A 25523-nucleotide genomic window follows, 5' to 3' on the forward strand; every position below is an offset into this window, starting at 1 on the left:
CGAGGTACCTCCTATGAGTGAAATCATACAGTATTTCTCTTTTTGTGACTGGCTTATTCCACTTGGCATAATGTCTTCCAGAGTCATCCATATTGTAGCATGTGTCACATTTTCCTTCCTCAGGCTGAATATTCCATTGTATGTATGTGCTACATTTTATTCATTCATCTGTGGATGGACACCAGGATCCTTTCACCTTTTGGCTATTTGAATAACGCTGCTATGAACATGGATGTACAAATATCTCTTCAAGACTCTACTGTCAATTCTTTTGGGTATATGCCCGGAAGTGGAATTGCTGGATCATATAGTAATTCTGTTTTTAATTTTTTTGTTTTGTTTTTGTTATTTTAAGAGACAAGTTCTCACTATGTTGCTCAGGCTGGAGTGCAGTGGCTATTCACAGGTGCAATCCCACTACTGATCAGCACGGGAATTTTGACCTGCTCCATTTCCAACCTGGGATGGTTCACTCCTACTAGGGAAATCTGGTGGTGCCCTGCTCCTAGGAGGTCACCATACTGAGGCGAAACTTAGTGTGGACAACACATTAGCATAGTGCACTACCATACTGTGTTCCATAGCAGCTGTAACATTTTACATTGCTACCAGCAGTGCAGTGCACAGGTGTTCCAATTTCTCCCACCTCCTCAACACTTGTTATCTCTGCTTTTTTCATCACAGTCCTTCCAATGGGTATGAAGTGGCATCTCATTATTTTTGATGTGTATTTCCTTAATGATTCGTGGTGAAAAACATCTTTTCATGTTCTTGTTGGCAATTTAATATTTTCTTTGGAAAAATGTCTATTCAAATTCTTTGCCCGTTTTTGAATTGGGGTTTATTGGTCCTGTTAGTGTGTTGTAGGATTTTAATACTTTATCGGATATATGATTTATAAAGATTTTTCTCCCATTCTATGGATTGCTTTTCACTCTGTTGTTTTTGTCTTTTGAGGCAAAGAAGTTTTAAATTTCTTTCTTTTTTTTTTTTTTTAAGACAGAGTCACTCTCTGTCACCTGGCTGGAGTGTAGTGGCACGATCTTGGCTCACTGCAACCTCCACCTCCCGGGTTCAAGCAATTCTTCTGCCTCAGCCTCCCGAGTACCTGCGATTACAGGCATGCCACCACACCTGGCTAATTTTTGTATTTTTAGTACAGACAGGGTTTCACCATGTTGGTCTCGAACTTCTGGCCTCAGGTGATCTGCTTGCCTCAGCTTCCCAAAGTGCTGGGATTACAGATGTGAGCCACTGCGCCTGGCCAGAAGTTTTAATTTTGATGTAACTGAATTTACCTATTTTTTTCTTTGTTGCCTGTTCTTTTGGTATCATATCCAAGAAGTCGTTGCCAAATTCAGTGTTATGAAGGTTTTCCTCTATGTTTTCTTCTAAGAGTTTTATAGCTTCATATCTACGTTTAGGTCTTTGATACGTTTTGAGTTAATTTTTATATATGGTGTAACGTAAGGGTGCCTTTTCGTTTTTTTTTTGCCTGTGGATATCCAGTTTTCCTATCACCATTTGTTGAAGGCACTGTTTTTCCTTATTGAATGGACTTGGCACCCTTGTTGAAAATTATTTGACTATATCCATGAAGGTTTATTTCTGGTCTCTCTCTTCTATTCTACTGGCTTAGAGATCTGTCTAATATGCCAGTACCACACTGATCACTGCAGCTTTGTAATAAGTTTTGAAATTTGGGAAGTGTGAGATCTCCAACTTTGCTCTTCTTTTTCAGTATTATTTTGGCTATTTGAGGTCTCTTTAGATTCCATATAAATTTTAGGACAGGCGTGGTGGCTCATGCCTGTAATCTCAGCACTTTGGGAGGCCAAGGCAGGAGGATCACTTGAGGTCAGGAGTTTGAGATCAGCCTGGCCAACATGGTGAAACCCCATCTCTACTAAAAACACAAAAATTAGCTGAGTGTGGTATCGCACGCCTGTAATCCCATCTACTCCAGAGGCTGAGGCAGGAGAATCACTTGAACCCAGGAGGTGGAGGTTGCAGTGAGCCCAGATCACACCACTGCACTCCAGTCTAGGTGACAGAGTGAGACCCTGTCTCAAAAAAAAAGATTAATAAATTTTAGAATCCATTTTTTTCTTTTCTTCATACCTCTCTCTAGTTTTGGATAATTTCTCTATTTCTGCAAAAAATGTCATTGGGATTTTGACAGGGATGGCATTGAATCTGTAGATCCCTTTGTGTAGTACTGGCTTTTTAACAATATGAAGTCTTGTAGTCCATGCACACAGGATGTCCTTACATTTGTTTGTGCCTTCTTTTGTTTCTTTCAGCAACATTTTGTAGTTTTCAAATTACAAGTCTTTCACTTCCTTGGGTAAGAGTATTTCTAAGTATTTTATTCTTTTTGATGATATTGTAAATGAAATTGTTTTCTTTCTTTTTTTTTTTTTTGAGACGGAGTCTCACTCTGTTGCCCAGGCTGGAGTGCAGTGGCACGATCTCGGCTCACTGCAAGCTCTGCCTCCCAGGTTCACGCCATTCTCCTGCCTCAGCCTCCTGAGTAGCTGGGACTATAGGCGCCCGCCACCATGCCTGGCTAATTTTTTGTATTTTTAGTAGAGACGGGGTTTCACTGTGTTAGCCAGGATGGTCTTGATCTTCTGACCTTGTGATCTGCCTGCCTTGGCCTCCCAAAGTGCTGGGATTACAGGCATAAGCGACCAGGCCTGGCCGAAATTGTTTTCTTACTTTCCCTTTTGGATTATTTATTGTTAGTGTACAGAAGTGCAACTGATTTAAATTTTTTTTAATTTAAAAAATTTTATTTATCAATTTCTCTAGTCTTTTATCCCTTAAGTGCAACTGATTTTTGTGTGTGTTGATTTTGTATCCTACTACTTTGCTGAAATTCATTTATTCTAAGGTTTTTTTGTGTGTGTGTAATCTGCAGGGTTTACATATAAAATCATATTGTGTGTAAACAGAGATAATTTTACACCTTCCTTTCCAATCTGGATGCCTTTTATTTCTTTTTATTGCCTAGTTGTCCTGGCTAGAACTTCCAATACTATGCTGAATAGAAGTGGTGAAAGCAGTCATTTTGCTTTGTTCCTGATCTTAAAGGAAAAGCTTTCAGTCTTCCACCACTGAGGATATGTTCTGTGGTGAGCAGGTCTGTGGAAACCTGTCCCCAAAGTCTGAGGAAACTGAGAGGTTGAAGAAAGAGGATGACAAATCCAGTTTCTTAGAAACATTTAATATGGCCTTACAAACAGAAGCCATGTCTGTGTCCCCGGTAGCAGCAAGATAAGATGGTGGATCACTGCACCATCACCCTCCAGACCCAGGGCTTATCTACCACAGGGAAGGAATGTGTAAGATGATTGAAACCAACCTCTCAGGAAAAGGTGAGAATGCTATGTGAATCTGCCTTAGGGAAGGATTTACAGTAAAAGTAGATAAAGTAGAAATCTTAGAAGCTGTATTAGTCTGTTCTTATGCTGCCATGAAGAAATACCTGAGACTGGGTAATTTATGAAATAAAGAAGTTTAATTGACTCACAGTTCTGCATTGCTGGGGAGGCCTCAGGAAACTTACAATCATGGTAGAAGGCAAAGGAGAAGCAGGCACCTTCTTCACAGGGTGGCAGGACAGAGTGAGTGCAAGCAGGGGAAATGCCAGATGCTTATAAAACTATTGGATCTTGTGAGACTCACTATCACAAGAACAGCATGGGGGAAACTGCCCCATGACACAGTTACCTACACTTGGTCCCACCCTTGACACAAGGGGATTTTTACAATTCAAGGTGAGATTTGGGTGTGGACACAGAGCCAAATCATATCAGAAGCATTCCTGGAACCAGCGGTTAATCGGGAGTGAATATGGTGAATTAATATCCAAGATAAGGTTGCTTTGGCTGCCACCAACTATTAGCTGTGGGCTTTTCCCATATATTCCTTATTATGTTGAGGTAATTTCCTTCTATTCATGTTGTGTTTTTTTTTTTTTTTTGAGACGGAGTCTCATTCTTTCACCCAGGCAGGACTGCAGTGGCGCTATCATGGCTCACTGCAAGCTCCACCTCCCAGGTTCACGCCATTCTCCTGCCTCAGCCTCCTGAATAGCTGGGACTACAGGCGCCCGCCACCATGCCCTGCTAATTTTTTGTATTTTTAGTAGAGACGGGGTTTCACTGTGTTAGCCAAGATGGTCTCAATCTCCTGACCTCGTGATCTGCCCGCCTCAGCCTCCCAAAGTGCTGGGATTGCAGGCATGAGCCACCGTGCCCAGCCTTGTTGTTGTTTTTTAATCATGAAAGGGTGTTGAATTTTGTCAGATGTTTTGTTTTCTGCATAAATTGAGATGATTATGCATTTCCCCTTTCATTTTGTTAATGTGGTATATTACATTGAGCAATTTTCATATATTGAATCATCCTTGCATCCCAGGAATAAATCCTGCCTGGTCATGGAATATATTCCACTTAATGTGCTATTTCTTTTTTATCTTTTTGGAGACAGGGTCTTGTGGTCATGTTGGTTTGCTGCACCCATCAACTCGTCATTTACATTAGGTATTCCTCTTAACGCTATCCCTCCCCCAGCCCCCTGTCCCCCAACAGGCCCCGATGTGTGATGTTCCCCTCCCTGTGTCCATGTGTTCTCATTGTTCAACTCCCACTTTTGAGTGAGAACATTTGGTGTTTGGTTTTCTGTCCTTGTGATAGTTTGCTCAGAATGATGGTTTCCAGCTTTATCCATGTCCCTGTAAAGGACATGAACTCATCCTTTTCTATGGCTGCATAGTATTCCGTGGTGTATATGTGCCACATTTTCTTTATCTAGCCTATAATTGATGGACATTTGGGTTGGTTCCAAGACCTTGCTATTGTGAACAGTGCTGCAATAAACATATGTGTCCATGTGTCTTTATAGTAGAATGATTTATAACCCTTTGGGTATATACCCAGTAATGGGATCACTGGGTGAAATGGTATTTCTAGTTCTAGATCCTTGAGGAATCGCCACACTGTCTTCTACAATGGTTGAACTAATTTACTCTGCCACCAACAGTGTAAAAGCGTTCCTATTTCTCCACATCCTCTCCAGTATCTGTTGTTTCCTGACTTTTTAATGATTGCCATTCTACCTGTTGTGAGATGGTATCTCATTGTTGTTTTGAATTGCATTTCTCTGATGACCAGTGATGATGAGCATTTTTTCATATGTCTGTTGGTTGCACAGATGTCTTCTTTTGAGAAGTGTCTGTTCATATCCTTTGCCCACTTTTTGATGGGGTTGTTTGTTTTTTTCTTGTAAATTTGTTTAAGTTCTTTGTAGATTCTGGATATTAGCCCTTTGTCAGATGGGTAGATTGCAAAAATTTTCTCCCATTCTGTAGGTTGCCCATGCACTCTGATGGTAGTTTTTTTTTGCCATGCAGAAGCTCTTTAGTTTAATTAGATCCCATTTGACTATTTTGGCTTTTGTTGCCATTGCTTTTGGTGTTTTAGTCATGAAGTCCTTGCCCATGCCTATGTCCTGAATAGTATTGCCTAGGTTTTCTTCTAGGGCTTTTATGGTTTTAGGTCCAACATTTAAATCTTTAATCCATCTTGAGTTAATGTTTGTATAAGGTGTAAGGAAGGGATCCAGTTTCAGCTTTCAACATATGGCTAGCCAGTTTTACCAGCACCATTTATTAAATAGGGAATCCTTTCCCAATTTCTTGTTTTTGTCAGGTTTGTCAAAGATCAGATGGTTGTAGATGTGTGGTGTGATTTCTGAGGCCTCTGTTCTGTTCCATTGGTCTGTGTATCTGTTTTGGTACCGGTAGCATGCGGTTTTGGTTACTATAGCCTTATAGTGTAGTTTGAAATCAGGTAGCACGATGCCTCCAGCTTTGTTCTTTTTGCTTAGGATTGTCTTGGCTATGTGGGCTCTTTTTTGGTTCCATATGAACTTTAAAGTAGTTTTTTCCAATTCTGTGAAGAAAGCAAATTAATACTTTAAGAAAACCTTGTTATTGTAACATTGGGAACCATATTTTTTAGTTTTGTGTTAGTATACTTTTAAAAGCTTGATGAGGATGGTATTGAATCTATAAATTACCTTGAGCAGTATGGCCATTTTCACAATATTGATTCTTCCTATCCATGAGTATGGAATGTTCTTCCATTTGTTTGTGTCCTCTTTTATTTCATTGAGCAGTGGTTTGTAGTTCTCCTTGAAGAGGTCCTTCACATCTCTTGGTAATTGCTTTTCATTACAGGAAGCCCATTTAGATAGTCTGGAATTCAACCTGATAAAAGGGTACTTGAATTTATTCAGACATAGGAAGAGGGTGTTCAGGGTTATGAGTTTACACTATTATAGGGGAATATAAACAAGGAAACTAGTACCTTGAGCAGGAAAATACATGGCTCTTAGTAACAGTATGAGTAGTGTCCTGGTTACATGGAAAAATTCAGACACATTAAGAAAAGACAAGAGTAGAGAATGAAGATACACTCAAGGAAAACATTGTTTTTCTAGACCTTCAAGATAAACATTTCAGCATCAGGCCATAACAATAGAGTTAGAACTGGAGGAAAAATAGAGTTAGAACTGGAGTTGGTAAAAAGATTGAAGAAGAGAGTTATCACCCCATCCAAGCAAAAAGATATACCTTTTCAGGGGGAGGAGACTGAAAGGCAATGGTGTATGACCTGTAAACTATGTGCATTGAAGAACAGCAAAAGTTGAACTTCTGAGATATAAATTTGAGAAGCTTCAAAAAGAAAAATTTTACCTCAAGAAATGAAATTACCATTTTGTATGAAAAAATGGTATACAGCATTTCCAACCTGAAAGTAGGGAATTTAAATATATATCAGGAAGAAATAGAAACTGTAGTTTAGGAGATGACTGTTAAAGACACATTTCAGTATTAAAAATGAAAATGTCAGGCCAGGTCCAGTGCCTCACGCCGATAATCTCAGCATTTTAGGAGGCTGAGGTGGGAGGACTGCTTGAGCCCAAGAGTTTGAGACCAGCCTGGGCAACATGATGAGAGCCTATCTCTACAAAAAGTACAAAAATTGACTGGGTGTGGGAGCTGTAGTCCCAGCTACTCAGGAGGCTGAGATGGGAAGATCACTTGAGTCCAGGAGTTTGAGGCTGCAGTGAGACAAAGTCACATCTCTGCAATACAGCCTAGGGTCTTTCTTGCAATTTTACTAAGAGCAAATTAATACTTTAAGAAAACCTTGTTATTGTAACATTGGGAACCATATTTTTTAGTTTTGTGTTAGTATACTTTTAATATTGAAGCTTAATCTTTAGAAGGACTTAAATAATTCCCTTCTAATTATAGCCAACTTAATTACACACAAAATTCCTTTAATAAACTCTTTCATTAACCTTTTAATGACTTTCTGAGACCATTGATGACATACTTGAACTGTCTGCTCTATTCTATATGTCCTCTTTTCTTTTCTTTTTTTTTTTTTGGAGTCTTGCTTTGTTGCCCAGGCTGGAGTGTAGTGTAGTGGCATGTAACCTCCGCCTCCTGGCTTCAAGTGATTATCCTGCCTCAGCCTCTTGAGTAGCTGGGATTACAAGTGCCCACCATGCCCAGCTAATTTTTTGTATTTTTGGTAGAGATGGGGTTTTACCATGCTGGCCAGGTTGGTCTCAAATTCCTGACCTCAAGTGATCTGCCTACCTTGGCCTCCCAAAGTGCTGGGATTACAGGCATGAGCCACCACGCCCAGCCTATACCTCCTCTTTCTTAAATGTTCAGTGATTTTACTTTAGGACAAAAACATGTCACACAAGATTTTTATACAAAAATATTATCTTTTCTTTTTAACCTTTGTTACCAAAAATACATCTTCATATCCATAACTTTCTTCACTGCTTCCTTTCTATCTTGTTTCATATTTTCAAATAAACTTTAAATAGCTTCAAAATTAGGTGAATTATTTTAAAATAAAGAACATATTTTAATGTTTGTCTTATATATTTTGTCTGATCAAAAGCACATCTTACTTTCTTTTCCCATTTTTTAAAAGTCAATGGTTATTTATTTATTTATTTATTTATTATTATTATTATTATTATTGTTATTATTTTTATTATACTTTAAGTTTTAGGGTACATGAAGCTCATCTTACTTTTTTGGCACATTTTACATGCCAATTATATATCAACTAGAATTTTTAACTCTTAGTAACCTTAAATTGTAGTGAAAACCTTGGAAACAAGAAATCTTGAATTGTCTGTCACATATCAGTATTTTATAAATGAGAACCATTTTATAATTTTTAGAAACATGTTTCCCCATAGTTTAAAAATGTGTATTAAGAGACTAAAATATATTTAGGCTTTCTATAAAATTTAAGAAGCCAAGAACAAACTCATATTTATGTTCAGCAATTTGTTTTAATATTTTTTAGTCTTATTTGGAAATAACCCAAACGTTTAGTGGGTATCTATTATTTAATTTAACATAATTTTAAGATGTCAAATTACATAAAAATTTCATTTATATGCATTTATCTAGCTTATATTTGCATTATTTATTTATTTTTAGTGCTTCCTTGTATTACTTACAAGAAATGGAATATTAGACAAACTAGTCATTATTTCAAATTATTTTCTTGTTAACCATTTTTATAGCCTGTGATATCAAGTGTTCACCTAAGTAGGAACCTTAAAGTTAAATATATGGATATTTTGCCGGTAATTCAGAAGATACAGCTATTTTCGCTAAACCAACAATATTAAATTGGTTTTATTTGTGAAAAATTACACAAACAAAGAAAATTCTGTTTTAGGATGGTTTATGGTTCTGTAACTTTTGTGTCAAACTCTGACACCTTAAACATCTTTTAGAGACAAATATAAAACTGACCAGTAAATCCAGGCAAAAATGTATACTGACAATTTTGAACACATTTTAAAATTTTACTAATAATTTTTAAATTAGCTTATTTATTAAATATTTACTTAAGTCATAGGAACTAAAAATCATGTGGGTTAATTCCTATATATTTTATATATGTCCCGCTTGCCTAATTCAATCTAAATAAAACAAATTTAAGGGATTTCTGAATGACTATGTCAGATTTTACCATGTTGACAAAACATATAATACATGTATTCTTACATAAACAGAGCCAAACACACACACACACACACACACACACAGAGAGAGAGAGAGAGAGAGAGAAGGAGAGAGGGAGAGAGAGAGAGAGAAGGAGAGAGACAGAGAGAAGGAGAGAGAGAGAAGGAGAGAGAGAGAGAAGGAGAGAGAGAGAGAGATCTATAGCTTTCATTTTAGAATTTTTTCATGAGACAATAACACAAGCTCACTGGTTTATAAAAGACAGTTGGATCTAAATTACATTTTGGACAAAATAGGAACCTACTCATATGGCTTAACTTTGTTTTCCCTATAGGTATTCTAATGAAGCCTGTGAACTAAGATTTTGGGGAAAGCAGTTTCCATGGCAGATTGATTTTTAAAAGCTTCTTTCACTCCTACCTTCTTTTTGTCCTTTTTAAATTTCAAAGTTTAGGGTTAAATTTTCCATGTTTACATTTTAGCTAAGACTGGCTGAATTGTATAAGGAAAACAAAATCTCCAAGTATTCTTGAACTAGTAACAAATCTATCTTTTGTTTGCTGGTCTGGTTTCCTGATTAGCATATGCAGGAGGGGAAAGATTTTAGCAATTTTTTTTCTGGCTTTTTCTCTTTGGCCTCTGTGTGGCCGAAAAAGTAAAATTTTTATGCTGGACAGAGATGCCTTATAGCATGGCTATGAACTCAAGATTTTGACCAGTTTGATGTGAGAGCCTAACTTTTATAAACATTTATCTAGTACATTTTCCTTGAGATTACTAATTTTTCAATTAAGCATTCTATTACCACATGCAATTATTAGTCAGGCAAACCTAAATTTATAGTTTGTTTTTTTTTTTAAGATGGAGTCTTACTCTGTTGCCCAGGCTGGAGTGCAGTGGTGTGATCTTGGCTCACTGCAAACTCCACCTCCTGGGTTCAAGTGATTCTCCTGTTTCAGCCTCTCGAGTAGCTGGGATTACAGGCGCCTGCTACCACTCCTGGCTAATTTTTGTATTTTTAGTAGAGATGAGGTTTCGCCATGTTGGCCAGGCTGGTCATAAACTCCTGACCTCAGGTGATCTGCCCACCTTGGCCTCTCAAAGTGCTGGGATTACAGGCATGAGCCACCATGCCTGGCCCTAAATTTGTAGTTCTAAAAGGTGTCTAAGTTTTGGTTACTGTGAAGCTGTTATAATTTGTAAAGCCACTAATTTGAAAGTCCTTTAAGGCTTAAAAAAATCTTGGCCAGAATGCCATAAGGAGTAGGTTTTATCTCAACACCAGTAGAAAAGTCAGCAGGTTCAAAGTAGGCAGAAAAAAACAGACAGAGAACTTAGAAGACCCTACATGTTAACTTTACAATTGCAGGTTTTTAGAATATTGATCATTTCAGTTCTGAATTTTTCCTGATTTAATTTTGCTCATCAGATGCCAGGTGTGGTGTCTCCTGCCTGTAATTCTAGCACTTTGGGAGGCTCTGGCAGGAGGATCACTTGAGGCCAGGAGTTCAAGAGCAGCCTGGCCAACATGGTGAAACCCCATCTCTACAAAAATACAAAAATTAGCCAGGTGCAGTGGCACATGACTCTAGTCCCAGCTACTTGGGAGGCTGAGGGGGGAGGATCACTTGAGCCCAAGACGTGGAGGTTGTAATCAGCTGAGATGGTGCCATAGCACTCCAGCCTGGGCGACAGAGCAAAGCTGTCTCAAAAATAAAAAGTAAAAATAAAAATAAATAATTTTGTTCATCAATTTTAAAATGTTCACAAGAGTGGGCTATAATATGCAGCCAGCTGGAGTCCCAGAAAACCTGGTATGCCTTAATGTTTGAGAATTCCACTCTGTCTCTTATTAATCTCTCAAGAGCAAAGAAAATTCTATAAATCCTGTTAGGGAACTTCAGGAGTTTAGGCTGGTGCTTTAGATGGTGGTGACTGCCCTAGTGGCTTTTAATTAGCCATCCTGCACCAACCATCCAGAATGTTTGTTTTTGCTTTCAGAAGATTTTCAGAAACAAAAGAGTCAAACCAAATCAAAAGAAACCAGTATAAGAGTGTTTGCAAAAATTGTAACCTATGCATGCTGATCAAAATATTAAATGAGTTCCACAACCAGAAAAGACATGCCTCACAGGCTGACTGTAAATTCTGTAGAAACCAAGAGTACTCAATTCAGAAAGACACACATCTTTATACAAGAAAGAACTTACCAGAAAAGGCAAAGTATTTTTGTCATTCAAGGAGAGATGTATGGTCTTTATTAAGGTTGAGTGATCCAAACCAGATCCCAAATAATATCAAATAATACCAAAAAGAGGGAGGCTCAGCCTGAGAGAAGACTCATCAGGGAAGAACAGGCAAGCCTTGAAAGCAGAGAGCTCAAAGGGCTCAAGTGGGTCCTGAACACCAGTTCCAAGAATTGCCAATCCCTTCCAATAGTGTTCTTTTTCAGGTTTCATTTCTGACACCATTTATTCCAACCGAAATAACAAACATTTGGAGAGGAGGTGGTGTAAATTATTCAACTCAGAAAATATAAATGCAAACTTACTAGATAAATTCATTGGGAAATTAGTCCAGTTGAGATATGTGGTCATGAATATAAATGAAGGCCATGCCTCATGGTTGTTGGTTTTGTCTCAGCCACGTTCCCTTATTCTGTAGGCATGGAACAGGGAGACGGTTGGCTTCACCTCATACATGTTTGCAGAAAGAGAGTGGGCCAAGGGAGTGAGATAGTGCAGGGGAGAGATGATAATTAACCACGGAATCTGCACTAGGTAAAGAAACATGCAAGAGCATGTCAGGGATGGTGGCTGTAAAAAAATGATAGGGTCAATAAACTGGAAGACCTTATCATATCTGAAGAAATATTGGGGTTATTGAAAAGGTGAACTGAAAGAAGAAAGTAATCAAAGAATGGAAAATTAGAAAAAGCAATTTGAGCAATAGTACAATTATTGGTGATGATGAGGTCTAGAGCATCATTGTCCAATGATTATTTAAATTTAAATAAAATAAAAAATTCAACTCCTCAGTTGCACTACGTGCATTTCAGGTGCACCACAACCATATGTAGCTAGTGGCTACTATATTGGACAGCATAGAGAGAGATTTCCATCATCACAGAAGTTCCATAGAATAGCACTGTTTTGGTATGACTGTGGGAGTGAATAGCTGAGGAGAAGAGCAGAAAAGTTTATTTGAGGTTAGAATGGAGGAGATTGAAGGGTCATCTTGACCAATGATAAAATCACCAATAATTGAGATAAGAGTAGGGGTAGGGGTAATATCAGAGGGAGCCCTGTTTGTCACATGGCCCTTGGGGAGAGGAGTTCTAGTGAGGAAATTGTAGAGAAGAGATGAGCTTCTGTAAACTTCTGTTTTCCACTAGTCCTTAGGGTCACCAACTAATCATTAGCATGCCTAGCCCCAGCCCCACCTACCACTAAGGCCAGCCTCTTATTCTTCACCTGGGGCTACACTGCATTGCTCCCAGGAGAATCAGCCAAATATTGCCATTCCATCTAGGTGCTTGCCAAAGAGGAAACTGAGGCATCCGAGACCCCGGCCGACCTTGATTCTAGGTTGACAGAGCAGAGCCCAATAGTCCATCTATATGTGCAGAGGTGCCCAGAATCTTCAGGAAGATGGAGCCCAACTGCCTCCCAGATCCCCCGGTGAGAAGAAAATAAGGCTGGGGATGGGAACTGGGACTTCTGGCTCTGTCATATATCAGGGCAGACTGGGGCTTCCTATGGCCATTGTCAGTCCAAAACAGGGTCCATGGACCCAGGGGGTAAACCTCACTGAAATTCCTTCTCAGGGAGAAGAGGAGGCAGCAAGGTCCAAGTCTCAAGAATCCCATTAGCTGGGGGAGCCCGTGAGACACACCAGACCAGGTTAGACCTTTAATAGGGACAGTAGACACAGTGCCCTTCTTGCCAGCCCTTAGGAGTTGATGATCTCAATGTGGAACTGCAGGTGAGTGGCTGTGACCACACAGTGGCCCCGGAGGAGGGCGCAGGTCTGGCAGTCGTGGCATTGCCAGTGGCCCTGGATGACGTAGATGGCATTGAGCACCTGGCAGTATCGCCAGCGGATGCGCCACATACGGACCAAAGACTGGAGCTTGATCACTGCCCTCTCTCTGGTTGCGTAGGCGATGAGAGCTGCCTGCCGTTTCTTCTCCAGCAACCTCAACAATGTCATCCGCCACCAGCACTGAATTATCCAGGCCCTGAGGGCTGCATGCAGCAGTGTCCTGCGCACCAGGGTGCCCCGCCACCAGGCCTGGATCTTTACAGTTGCTTTTGTTCTTATTCTAAGTTTTTCCTAGGCAGAGACAAGAGAGATCAGTCAGAAAACTTCCTGCCACCAACTTCTAGGATCTTCCTGGAAGGAGCCTGGATTTTGTTAGCAGGACACTGACTAGGAGCCATCAGACCAGGTGGTGACCTTCCTCTGCCACTGTGGGCACATCACTTCAATCCCAGAGTCACAGAGTCCTTCTCCAGACTATCTCTGCCGTGCATGGACCAAGGGAGAAACCATTAGTAACTAGAAGGGTGCATTAGGCATGTGCGGGACCTTGTTAGTCACACTCAACTCTTCGGTGCTCACTGCGTTTGGAAAGGCCTCATAACCTTCTGCCTGGTAATTCTCTGCTAATTCCAGCCCCAAACCACCACTGGCTGATTTCTGTCTGCCACGACCATATTTTGATACTATGGTAAGTTTTCAATACCCTGACCACATATTCTACTCCAAGTCTTTCCATATTTTGAACAGTCTACTCTCTAATTCCAAGTTCTCACATTCTCACCTCTCAGCCTCATGCATTTCTTGATGGCTTTCATTTTTTTTGAGAAGGAGTCTCGCTCTGTTGCCCAGGCTGGAGTGCAGTGGCGCAATCTCGGCTCACTGCAAGCTCTGCCTCTCGGGTTCACGCCATTCTCCTGCCTCAGCCTCCTGATTAGCTGGGACTACAGGTGCTTGCCACCACGCCTGGCTAATTTTTTGTATTTTTAGTAGAGACGGGGTTTCACCGAGTTAGCCAGGATGGTCTCTATCTCCTGACCTCGTGATCTGCCCGTCTCGGCCTCCCAAGGCTTTCATTCTTTCCAATCACTCTCAATGTCTCAGTCAGGCCCAGATCCAGACAGCCCAGACTGAGAAGAGGATGGAGGAAAAATGAGCCAACATTGAGTTGACTCCTAATTAGACCCTGGATCCATAAGAGGCAAAATCCCACACTTCATGATGTAGATATAAATGTTCTGGATTTCTCTTAACTACATGGAATTCTTCTCACCTTGATTTTCTGCTGTTTCTTCTTCTGCAATGTCTCCCATTCAATGCTTTCTTCAACATCCTCAATTATAACTAAAATTAAATTGCCTTTGGTCTGTCATCAGAATTAAATGGGAAATACATAAATGAGTTAAGACTGTTTCTCTCTATGGCTCTATACAAAGACAATTACTACTTTAACATCCTCTCTTTTCTCAAGTCCTGTAAAGCCCAGGGAGATACCCACCCACCCCTGGTCCACCTAATAGATCTGGCCATGTCTCTTACACAAAATCGAACCCTCATGGCCTGTCCTTAGATGGTTCATTAGCCCTGATTTCTCTGCTTCCCAAGGTCTGGCATGAGTAGCATGAGTGAGGGGAGAGCTCTGAATTCACAATTGCATTATGACATAGGGATTGGGACATCTGCCACAGAGATGTGTCTCTATCAGAAACAAACTCCAGGGGAACTTGTACTGTAGCAGGATGAGCTGCAGACAAAACCCCTCAGACACTGGGTTAAAGAAGGAAGAAGCTTTATTGGGCCGGAAGCATTGGCAGACTTGCATCTCAAGAACAAAGCTCCCTGAAGAAAGAGTTCCTGGCCCTTTTAAGGGCTTTCAACTCTAAGGGGTCCATGTGAAAGGGTTGTGATAGATTGAGAGCACATGTGGTTAGAGTCGGGGCGGGGGGGGGGTGGGGGGGTGGGAGAGGGTTAATCTTTCAATCTTAGGTCTGGTCAGTGGCACTGGTTGGTCTTGCCACTGACTTCATTCCTGTTGCTCTTCAGCTTTACTTCCTCCTTCTCTTCAGAGACAGGAGACAGTAAGAGAAATGGCCTCTCTCCTCAGTACCACCTGTCTACTTGCCTTCTGTCAGAGATGTGTCAGAGCTGAGGGTGGAAAAATGGAGCACTTGAGTGCCATTCCATAGCAGGGCTCTCCTCATGTGAAGTCCATCCACAGTCCCTTCTCATTATCAGCAGCATGGCAAAGCAGGGAGGACCATGATGGTGCATCCCCATATCACTCTCCAGTGTCTGGTGAGATTTAGCACTTCCTGTCTTCCCTCGACTCAGTGTCTCACAAAGCCTTAGGAAACTAGAAAAAGATACACCAGATGAATCTGGAAAGCAGTAAAACAAAGATCAAAACTTAAATTAATGACATAGAAAACAAAGATGGGTAGTGGAAAATAAATTTAAAAGGCAGTATTCTGACAAGACCAGTTTTAAAGACACACAGTTCACCAACCTGGGTAATCAAGAAAGAGAATGAAGTGGAATGAAAAAGGTGAAATAGCCACAGGGAAATTTAAATAAATACAAGGAAATATTGATGGTGACAAATTTGAACACTAAGAGAAAGTGATTTTCTTTCTTTCTTTTTCTTTCTTTGAGATAAGGTGTCACTCTGTTGTCCAGGCTGGAGTGCAGTGGCACAACTTTGGCTCACTGCAGGCTTGGCCTTCCTGGACTCAGGTGATCCTCCCACCTCAGCCTCCTGAGTATCTGGGACTACAGGCACATGCCACCATGCCTGGCTATTTATTTTTTTCATTTTTTGTTCTTTTATTTTTTAAAATATGTATTTATTTAGATATGGGTTCTCACTATGTTGACTGGGCTGGTCTCAAACTCCTGGGCTAAAGTGATTCTCCCACCTCAGCTTCCCAAAGTGCTGGGATTACAGGCATGAACCACGATACCTGGCCAATTTAAAATTCTAAGAGTTTTATAGCTTTTGCTCTTACATTTAGATCTTTGATCCATTTTAAGCTTTGTGTATGGAGTGAGGCTAGGTTCAAATTCATTCTTTTACATGTGGATGTCCAGTTGTTCTGGCATAATTTGTCAAAAAGACAATTGTTTTCCCATTGAGGGGACTTGGCAACCTTGTCAAAACTAAATTGACCATAGATATATGGGTTTCTTTCAGACTCTCAATTCCATTTCACTGACCTATATGTCTGTCTTTGTGCCAGTACCAAACTGGTTTGATTACTGTAGCTGCATAGTAAGTTTTGAAATCAGGAAGTGTGAGCCCTCCCACTTTATTTTTCTTTTTCAAGATTGCTTTGGCTATTCTGAATCCCTTGACTTTCCATATGAATTTTAGAACCAGCTTGTCAATTTCTGCAAAAGAAGTCAGCTGAATTCTGATAGGGATTATGCTGAATCTGTAGATCAACTTGGGGAATATTATCATTTTAGCAATATTAAGGCTTCTAACCTATAGACACAGATGTCTTAATTTATTTAGGTCTTCTTAAACTTCTTTCAACAATGTTTTGGAGTTTTCAGTGTACAGATCTTGCTCTTTTTGTGTAAAATTTATTCCTATGTATTGTACTTTTTTGATGCTGTTGTAAATGAAATTGTTTTCTTAATTTCATTTTTGGCTTTTTCATTGCTGATCTAGAAATACAACCATTATTTGTTATTGATCTTATATTCTGCAACCTTGAATCATGTAACCTGCAAATAGTGAGTTTTACTTCTTCTCTCCTAATCTGTATGTCTTTATTAATTTTCTTGATTAAGTGTTCTGGCTGGAATCTCCAGTACAATGTTGAATACAAGTGGTGAGTAGACATTTTTGTCTTGCTTCTGATCTTAGGGAGGAAGCTTTCAGTACTTCACCAGTAAGTATGATGTTGTGTCCGGAACTGGTTCCTTCTGGTGGGTTCTTGGTCTCGCTGACTTCAAGAATGAAGCTGTGGACCCTCGTAGTGAGTGTTACAGTTCTTAAAGATGATGTGTCTGGAGTTTTTTCCTTCAGATGTTCAGATGTGTCCAGAGTTTCTTCCTTCCAGTGGGTTCATGGTCTCACTTGACTTCAGGAGTGAAGCCACAGACCTTTGCAGTGAGTGTTGCAGCTCTTAAAGGTGACGTGTCCAGAGTTGTTTGTTCCTCCCGGTGGGTTCGTGGTCTCGCTAACTTCAGGAGTGAAGCTGCAGACCTTTGCAGTGAGTGTTACAGCTCATAAAGGTAGTGTGGACCCAAAGAGTGAACAGCAGCAAGATTTACTGTGAAGAGCAAAAGAACAAAGCTTCCACAGCGTGGAAGGGTACCTGAGTGGGTTGCCGCTGCTGGCTCGGGTGGCCAGCTTTTATTCCCTTATTTGGCACCCCCCCATGTCCTGCTGATTAGTCCATTTTATAAAGCACTGATTTGTCCATTTTACAGAGTGCTGATTGGTCCATTTTTACAGAGTGCTGATTGATGCGTTTACAAGCCTTTAGCTAGACACAGAGCTCTGATTGGTGCATTTTTACAGAGTTCTGATTGGTGCACTTACAAACCTTTAGATAGACACAGAGTGCTGACTGGTGTGTTTACAATCCTTTAGCTAGACAGAAAAGTTCTCCAAGTCCCTGTCTGACCCAGAAGCCAGCCAGCTTTACCTCTCAATCCCCCCTCTAAACAGGACAACCCAACTGCTGTTGGGAATTGGGCGATGACCGTTCTAGCAGCTTCCTGCTGGATAAGGGCAAAGAAGGGGCCCTGTAGTTTTAATGTCCTCCAGAGGAGAACTCTTTAGGCCAGTGAAAGGGCCAGCAGGTTGGTCCAGGGGTCCTTGGTAGAAGTTGTTAGTTGAGCTCATTTGGGGTTCCATTTGTAAGACCATCTGTAGCTTGATGGCCTCGATCCTAGAGGAAACAAATTTGACAAGGAGGTTAAAAATACAGGGCCGGAAGGCGAGTAATAGCAAGATGGCTGCCATGGGACCTAGAAAGGGGACAGGTCATGTTGCCCAACTCTAGAGGTTGGTATAAGAGTTTGAAGGGCGTTGTCTGATTTCAGAAGCCTTTTCCTGTAAACGCTGGTGGCATCTTATACTATCCCTGACTGGTTAGTGTAAAAACAATACTCTTCTCCTAAGAAGATGCAGAGTCCTCCTTTCTCAGCAGTGAGGAGGTCTAGGCCTTGGCAGTTTGGAGAGTCACTGCTGCCAAGGAGTCTATTTGGGATTGTAGAGTAAGGATAGATTTTGTTATTTCTTACAAACTGTCTGAGAAATCCTTTGAGAATGCATGGTAGTAGGATTATGAAGTAGATAAACTGGCTTTTCCAGTTCCTGTAGCAGTAGCCATTCCTAACCCTATAAGTAGGGGTATTAGTTGTATGGCTCTGTGCTGATGGACTTCAGCTTTGAAGGGTACTGATAGGGTCTGATTTCCAAAAGATTAGAAGTTAGGATAATATATGTTTACACTGTTAACTTTTATCAAGCTTTACTTTTGTTGAAAACCATGTAAGTTTGGGATTTCAGTTATTCTTTGCTATTAATAAGACCTGGTTCAGTCCATATTAACTTAGAATTGGTATAGATGGCTCCTTCCTGATTCTGTAAGTACTTTAAGGTTTGGCTGAGTGCAAAGAGCTCACACATTTGAGCAGACTAATTATCAGGCAATTTTCCTAACTCTGCTTCTACAAGAGTTTCCTTATCATTTACTGAATACCCATTGTGTCTTTTTTCCTTAATCACCTGGGAGGAACCATCTATCGTCCTGTCCTGAAGGGAGTTCCTCCTAGATCTGGTCTGACCTTTGTATGGTAATTAATTAAGATTTAGATCCCCTGTTAGGAAACCTGCTGGGTTAAGGATTTTTGATAGGAAGCCTACAGGTTGTTGGTGGCCTCAGTGCTTTCAGGCTACACCCTTGTTTACACTGACAACAAGGTGGTATTGGAGTGTTATAGGGTTACAGAGAAGACCTTCAATTATCAATTATAGGTTTTAAATTTACCCTGGCTTCTAAAGGAATAGGGTACACTGTCTTTTCTTTACTACTTCTATCTCTCTTTCTCTTTGACTTCTTCTTTGTCTCTCTCTTTCTGACTCTGTCTTTGTCTGTCTCTTCCTCTCTCTCTTTGACTTTCTGTGTCTCTCTTTCTCTCTCTCCCTGACTCCCTCTTTGTCTCTCTCTCTCTGACTTTCTGTCTCTTTCTCTCTTTCCTTTCTGCTGGTCTTTCCCTGCCTCTGCCAGCCACTTATGCTGCTCTTCTCCCCTCTCCTTCCCCTTTTGATGGCTTTGGCAGTGTAAGACTGCCACCTCCTTGGGTTTTTTGCACGGCATGCAATAACCCCATGGTTTCCTTGTGGTATTTAATGGGAATTCCCCCAGAGGTTAGGAACTCCCTTTCTTTCCATATTGCAGCATGGGCATGTAGGATTAGATAAGCATACTTGCTATCTATGTACACAGTTATTCTTTTTCCCTTTCTCAGTTCTAAGTCTCGGGTAAGTGCCACTAGTTCTTCTAACTGGGTGCTGGTCCCTGGGGGGAGAGGCTTACTTTCAAGTATGGTTACATCACTAACTATGGCATAACCTGCCCTTTGTATCCCATTCTCCATAAATAAACTTCCACCAGTATATAGGTTAAGGTCAGGATTAGCTAAGGGGACGTCTAAGAGATCATCTTGGGCGGCATAAGTCTGGACTATAATTTGTTGGCAGTCATGCTCGATTGGTTTCCCCATTCTCTGGGAAAAAAGTGGCAGGGTTGAGGGCCATACACGTGCATATTTGAAGCACTGGTCCCTCAAGGAGTAGCGCCTGGTATCTAAGCAGGCGGCTGTCTGATAGCCATAAACTTCCTTTGGCATCTAGTAAGCCATTTACATCATGAGTAGTCCAGACAGTGAGATCCTTTCCTTGCATTATTTTGATAGCCTCTGACACTAAGACGGCCACCGCCACAACTACCTGTAAACAGTGAGGCCGGCCTTTTGCTACTATATCAGTCTTCTTACTTAGGTATGCCACTGATGTGGGGTTGTCCCACGAGTCTGAGTAAGGACTCCAAGAGCTCTCCCTGCTCTCCCTGTGATGTATAAAGAGAAGTTTTGTCCTGTGGGAAGGCTTAAGGCTGGAGCTTGAGTTTGTTCCTTCCAATGCCCAGACTTCAAGGTTGTTTCCCTCATCAAGCAGGGGACAACAAATGGGTAACTTGCCCCCCATATTCATGTAGATAATAGCTCCAGGTTTGGCTAATATATCCCTCCCTAATAAGGGTGTGGGACTTTCAGGCATAATAAGAAAGGCATGTGAAAAGAGCAAAGTCTCCCAATTACAACTGAGAAGGTGGGAGAAATACCTGCTTACAGGCTGTCCAAGGATTCTTCGGATGGTAATGGATCTTGAGGACAGTTGTCCAGGACAGGAGATTAACACTGAGAAGGCTGCGCCAGTGTCCAGGAGGAAGTCAATTTCCTGGCCCTCAATGGTTAAACGTACCTGGGGCTCCATGAGGGTGATGACATAAGCTGGCGCTTGCCCCAGGCACCCTCGGTCCTGTTATTGGATCATCTGTTTGGGGGCTTCCAACCCAGAGAACTTTTGTCTTCTGGGGCAGTGTGCCTTCCAGTGATTGCCTCAGCATAGTGGACATGGACGAGGGGGCAGCTAGTTTCTCATTGGAAAATCTTTTTTAAGGTGTCCTTGAAAACCACATTGATAACAAGCCCTACTTGGTGATTGGCCTGCTCCATTTTCTGTCCTCTCTGAACCACAAAGGTTTGTTTATCTGAGGGCCATGACTGAGGCTGTGGCCTTTCTCTTATCTCACTTTTCCTTTTGGGCCTGTTCCTCTTGGTCCCTATTATAGAACACCGAGGTTGCCAGGTTTAATAATGCCTCCAGATTTTGTTCAGGGCCCAGGGCTCCCTTTTGGAGCTTTCTCCTGATATCTGCAGCAGATTAGGTAATAAACTTATCTTTTAGAATCAACTGACCCTCAAGTGAGTCAGGTGACAGGGGAGTATATTTTCTTAAGGCCTCCCTTAGCCGCTCAAGAAAGGCAGAAGGATTTTCTTCCTTTCCCTGAGTTATGGTAGACATAATTGAATAATTCATGGGCTTTTTCCTAATTCTCCTTAGTCCTTCCAGAACACAGTCAACAGATGTTTACAACTCCAGTCCCCATGATCTGAGTTGAGGTCCCAGTGGGGATCCATACTGGGGACAGCTTGCTGACTGGTAGAGAATTTGTTCCTTTCTTCAGCTGTCATTCTGTCATTTACTTGACTAAGATACCAGGTATCTCCAAACTCTCAGGCTGCAGCTAAAGCCGCATTCTTTTCATTAAAGGTCAGGGTTTGATCTAACAATAGCATGATATCTCTCCAAGTGAGATCGAACTTTTGCCCTAGACCCTGTAGGACATCTATGTACCTATCGGGATCATCTGAAAACTTCCCCAGGCCTACCTTGATCTGCTTTAAATCAGAGAGGGAGAAGGGGACATGTACCCGGGTTGGGCCAAATTCTCCTCCCCCTGCTGCTTGAAAGGCTTAAAGGGACATAACAAATAGCCCAGGGGTTTTTGTGGTCCTTTGGCAATTTCTTTGCTTGTTTCCTTCTGGGTGGGGGAGATTAGAGGAGGCTTCTCATTAATAGGAAGGGGAGCTATAGGGAGGCTAGGATATGGGGGTAAGCTGAGAGGTCCTCCTGTGGGATGTAAATTGCAAGCTTTGCATAGTTGTGTATTCTTCTTCAATTAAAAGAAAGCTTAGACATAAGGTATTTCACTCCATTTGCCTTCTCTCTTACAGAAAATGTCAAGCTGCAGGATAGTATTGTAATTTATACTTCCCTCAGGTGGCCACTTTTCCCCAAAAGAGAGAGCATACTGGGGCCAAGCTGTAGTGCAGAAAAAAATGAGCCACCTCTTTTTCAGGGTTTGTGGGTCAAATTGGCCCCGATGGCTTAGGATGCATTTCAAGGGTGAGCCTGTTGATGCCTGAGTGTTTCCCATCTGAAAGACAAAACCACCCGTGGTTTTGGTTTGTTTGTTTCTCCCCCTGCCTAAGAACCTGCAACAGTCTCTGGACCCTGCTGATCAGAATAGTTGTGCTCACTGATGAAACAGCAGAAGCACCTCTTGCCCAAGAACCTGCAACGGTTCCTGGACCCTGCTGATTGGAATAGTTGCACTCACTGATGCAGCAGCAGAAACACTAGTTTTCCTCCCAAACCACAAGGAGGAGTGAGGAATGTAGGATTTAGTGGCCCTTACTGACACATTCTTGAAAACCTGCACCCTTGCCTGTCCTCCTAGACCACAAAGAGGACTGAGAAAAAATGGATTTAGTGGCCCTTACTGACACACTCTCGAAAACCTGTTAGAGTCTTAAGCATTCTCCTGTTAGTATTGGGACTTTACCCCCATCCTATAAAGATGTTATGCCCCAAAAATGAAGTGGAGGGCCACACCCTGAGGGAGGTGAGGGATCTTCAGAGTTGGAAGAGGGATGCCTTTTTGTCCTCACTTATATGAATAGGAAGGATATCATTTCGGAAGCTCCCCATATCCTAGCTTCCGGAATCGCTTTTGTTAGGCCTGCTAGTCTGAGGAGGGATCCTAAAGTTCCAGATAAGATAGTCCCCTGCCCTGATGGAGCTTTGGGCAAAAATTATGTCTTTCTGATTGGTGAGCCCAGGTGCCCAAAGAAGGTAACAGAGTCCTGGAGTTTATACTAGAAATCATTCTTATAGGAGAAACTAGAAAAGCACCAGAGACAGGGAGTGGTTTTTAGAAGTGGGACTAGCTTCAGAGAAGAGAGGTGAGAGGAAGTTTGTCTGACCAGCATTAGGACCTAGGATGCAAGGGTCAGCATAGATAGGATAGATAGGTGAGTCTTGCTTGGGTGACGTGACTTTAAGAGTTCCGCTTTTGGCCGCAGAGTCAACCAACTCATTGTCAGGACCCCAGAGCTGAATGGCTTTCCTCTCTGTCGACCCTCAACTCAGCCCAGAAGTAGAGGAAAAGTGGAAGCTGGCTCTGGGCAAACAATGCTCCCAATTCCGAAGAGTTGGGGGTTGTTAGAGAGCACTTTCCCAGAAAGCCTGACACCTGTGTCTTTAGTCTGGCGGCCGTGGTAGTCACTTTTAACTGGCCAACAGGTGCCCGATATTTAGCCCCTGAATTCTAAGGAACAATAGGACAGAATAGCAAACAAAGCAGGTCTGATTGTACTCACCGTTTGGTGATAGATGATAGCCCCACGTTGGGCGCCAAAATGTGTCCAGAATTGGTTCCTCCTGGTGGGCTCTTGGTCTCACTGACTTCAAGAATGAAGCCGCAGACACTTGCGGTGAGTGTTACAGTTCTTAAAGATGGTGTTTCCAGAGTTTTTTCCTTCAGATGTTCAGATGTGTCCGGAGTTTCTCTCTTCCAGTGGGTTCATGGTCTTGCTTGACTTCAGGAGTGAAGCTGCATACCTTCACAGTGAGTGTTACAGCTCTTAAAGTTGGGATGTCTGGAGTTGTTTGTTCCTCCTGGTGAGTTCATGGTCTCACTGACTTTAGGAGTGAAGCTGCAGACCTTTGCAGTGAGTGCTACAGCTCATAAAGGTAGTGTGGACTCAAAGAATGAGCAGCAGCAAGATTTATTATGAAAAGCAAAAGAAAAAAGCTTCCACAGCTTGAAAGGGGACTCGAGTGGGTTGCCACTGCTGGCTCAGGTGGCCAGCTTTTATTCCCTTATTTGGCCCCACCAATATCCTGCTGATTGGTCCATTTTACAGAGCACTGATTGGTCCATTTTACAGAGTGCTGATTGGTCCGTTTTTACAGAGTGCTGATTGGCGCATTTACAAACTTTTAGCTAGACACAGAGTACTGATTGGTGCATTTTTACAGAGTGCTGATTGGTGCGTTTACAAACCTTTAGGTAGACACAGAGCACTGATTGGTGCGTTTTTACAGAGTGCTGATTGGTGCATTTACAAACCTTTAGCTAGACGCAGAGTGCTGATTGGTGCATTTTTACAGAGTGCTGATTGATGCATTTACAAACTTTTAGCTAGACACAGAGTGCTGATTGGTGTGTTTACAATCCTTTGGCTAGACAGAAAAGTTCTCCAAGTCCCCACCCAACCCAGAAGCCCAGCCAGCTTCACCTCTCAATGTTAGCTGTGAATTTTTCACTGGTGCCCCTTATCAGGTTGAAGAAGTTCCTTTCTATTACTAGTTTGTCCAGTTCTTTTTTTTGTTTTTGTTTTTGGCAATAAAAGGGTGTTAGATTTTGCCTAAAGTTTTTTTCTAATATATCAATTGAGATGATTAATAGTATTTTTTCTTTATTTTATTTATATGGTGGCACAATAATTGTTTTTTGTTTATTGAACCAATCTTGCATCCCTTGGATGAATCTCACCTGGATATGGTATAATAATTCTATTTATAAGCTGCTGTATTTGGTTTATTAGTATTTTGTTGAGAATTTCTCCACCTTTATTCATAAGAAAAATTGGTCTATAGTTTCCTTTTCTTGTGACGTCCTTGTTTAAGTTTGGTATCAGGGTAATTCTAACCCCCATAGAATGAGTGGAAGTGTTTCTCCTCTTGTGTTTTTTGGAAGAGTATGTGAAGAATTCGTGTTAGTTGTTATTCAAACTTTGGTAGAAGTTACCAATGAAGCAATCTGGTTTTGGGTTTTTCCTTGTGGGAAGTTGCTTTATTGCTAATTTAATCTCTTTACTTCTTTGATATAGATTTATTAATATTTTTCTATTGCTCTTGAGTCAGTTTTAGTAGTTTGTATCTTTCTAGGAATTTGCTCTTTTCATCTATGATATCTATTGTTGACATAGAATTGTCCATTTTATTCACCATAATATACTTTCATAATTCTTTTTATTTCTGTAAGGTTGGTAGTAATGCTCCCCCTTTCTTTCCTGATTTCAGTAATTTGTGTCTTTCTCTCTTTTTCCTTGCTCAGCCTAGCTAAAGTTTTGTCAATTTTGTTTTCTTTTCAAAGAACCAACTTTTCATTTCATTGACCTTCTTTTTTGATCTTAAAATTATCCTTTATTTATGTATGCCTTAACCTTTATTATTTTCTTTCTTTTGTTTGTGTTGGGTTTAGTGTGTTCTTTTTCCAGTTTCCTAAGGTAGAAGGTTAGGTTATTGATTTGTACATTTTCTTTTTTAAAAATGTAGTTGTTTATGGCTACAAATTTCCCTCTGGGCATTTCTTTTGCTGCATTCCATAAGTTTTGGTATGTTGAGTTTTTGTCTTCATTCATCTCAAAATATTTTCTAAATTTCTTTTATCCATTAGTCATTTAGCAATGTTTTGTTTAATTTCCAAATTTTCTTCCATTATTTATTTCTAATTTCATCTTTTTA

General features: G+C 41.0%; 2 protein-coding genes across 11 annotated transcripts in view; one reads left to right on the forward strand and one right to left on the reverse strand.

The window, feature by feature from the left end:
* The window catches only part of IQCF6 (IQ motif containing F6), a 126067-nt gene that overhangs the window by 30848 nt on the left and 69696 nt on the right, over window positions 1-25523 (forward strand). For 2 of the 10 annotated variants that reach the window (XM_058441875.1, XM_058441876.1), the window contains one exon: window positions 12617-12765. The exons of 4 other annotated variants lie outside the window; for them this stretch is intronic. In XM_058441875.1, coding sequence (XP_058297858.1) covers window positions 12736-12765 — 30 coding nt within the window. In that variant the 5' untranslated portion in view covers window positions 12617-12735. Of the gene's footprint in view, window positions 1-12616; window positions 12766-12911; window positions 12988-25523 lie in introns of those variants that run through there. 4 more of the 10 variants (XM_058441877.1, XM_058441881.1, XM_058441883.1 and 1 more) reach the window with 3 other exon arrangements.
* On the reverse strand, window positions 12984-14760 carry IQCF2 (IQ motif containing F2). The gene is made up of 3 exons (XM_032159114.2): window positions 14666-14760; window positions 14400-14492; window positions 12984-13420 (listed from the first exon to the last, which is right to left on the reverse strand). Exons 1-3 carry the CDS (start codon window positions 14681-14683, stop codon window positions 13037-13039), a joined length of 495 nt encoding a protein of 164 aa, XP_032015005.1. The 5' UTR covers window positions 14684-14760; the 3' UTR covers window positions 12984-13036.

This window comes from Hylobates moloch, unplaced genomic scaffold (genome assembly GCF_009828535.3).
Source record: "Hylobates moloch isolate HMO894 unplaced genomic scaffold, HMol_V3 SCAFFOLD_8, whole genome shotgun sequence".
Classification (NCBI taxonomy): domain Eukaryota; kingdom Metazoa; phylum Chordata; class Mammalia; order Primates; family Hylobatidae; genus Hylobates; species Hylobates moloch.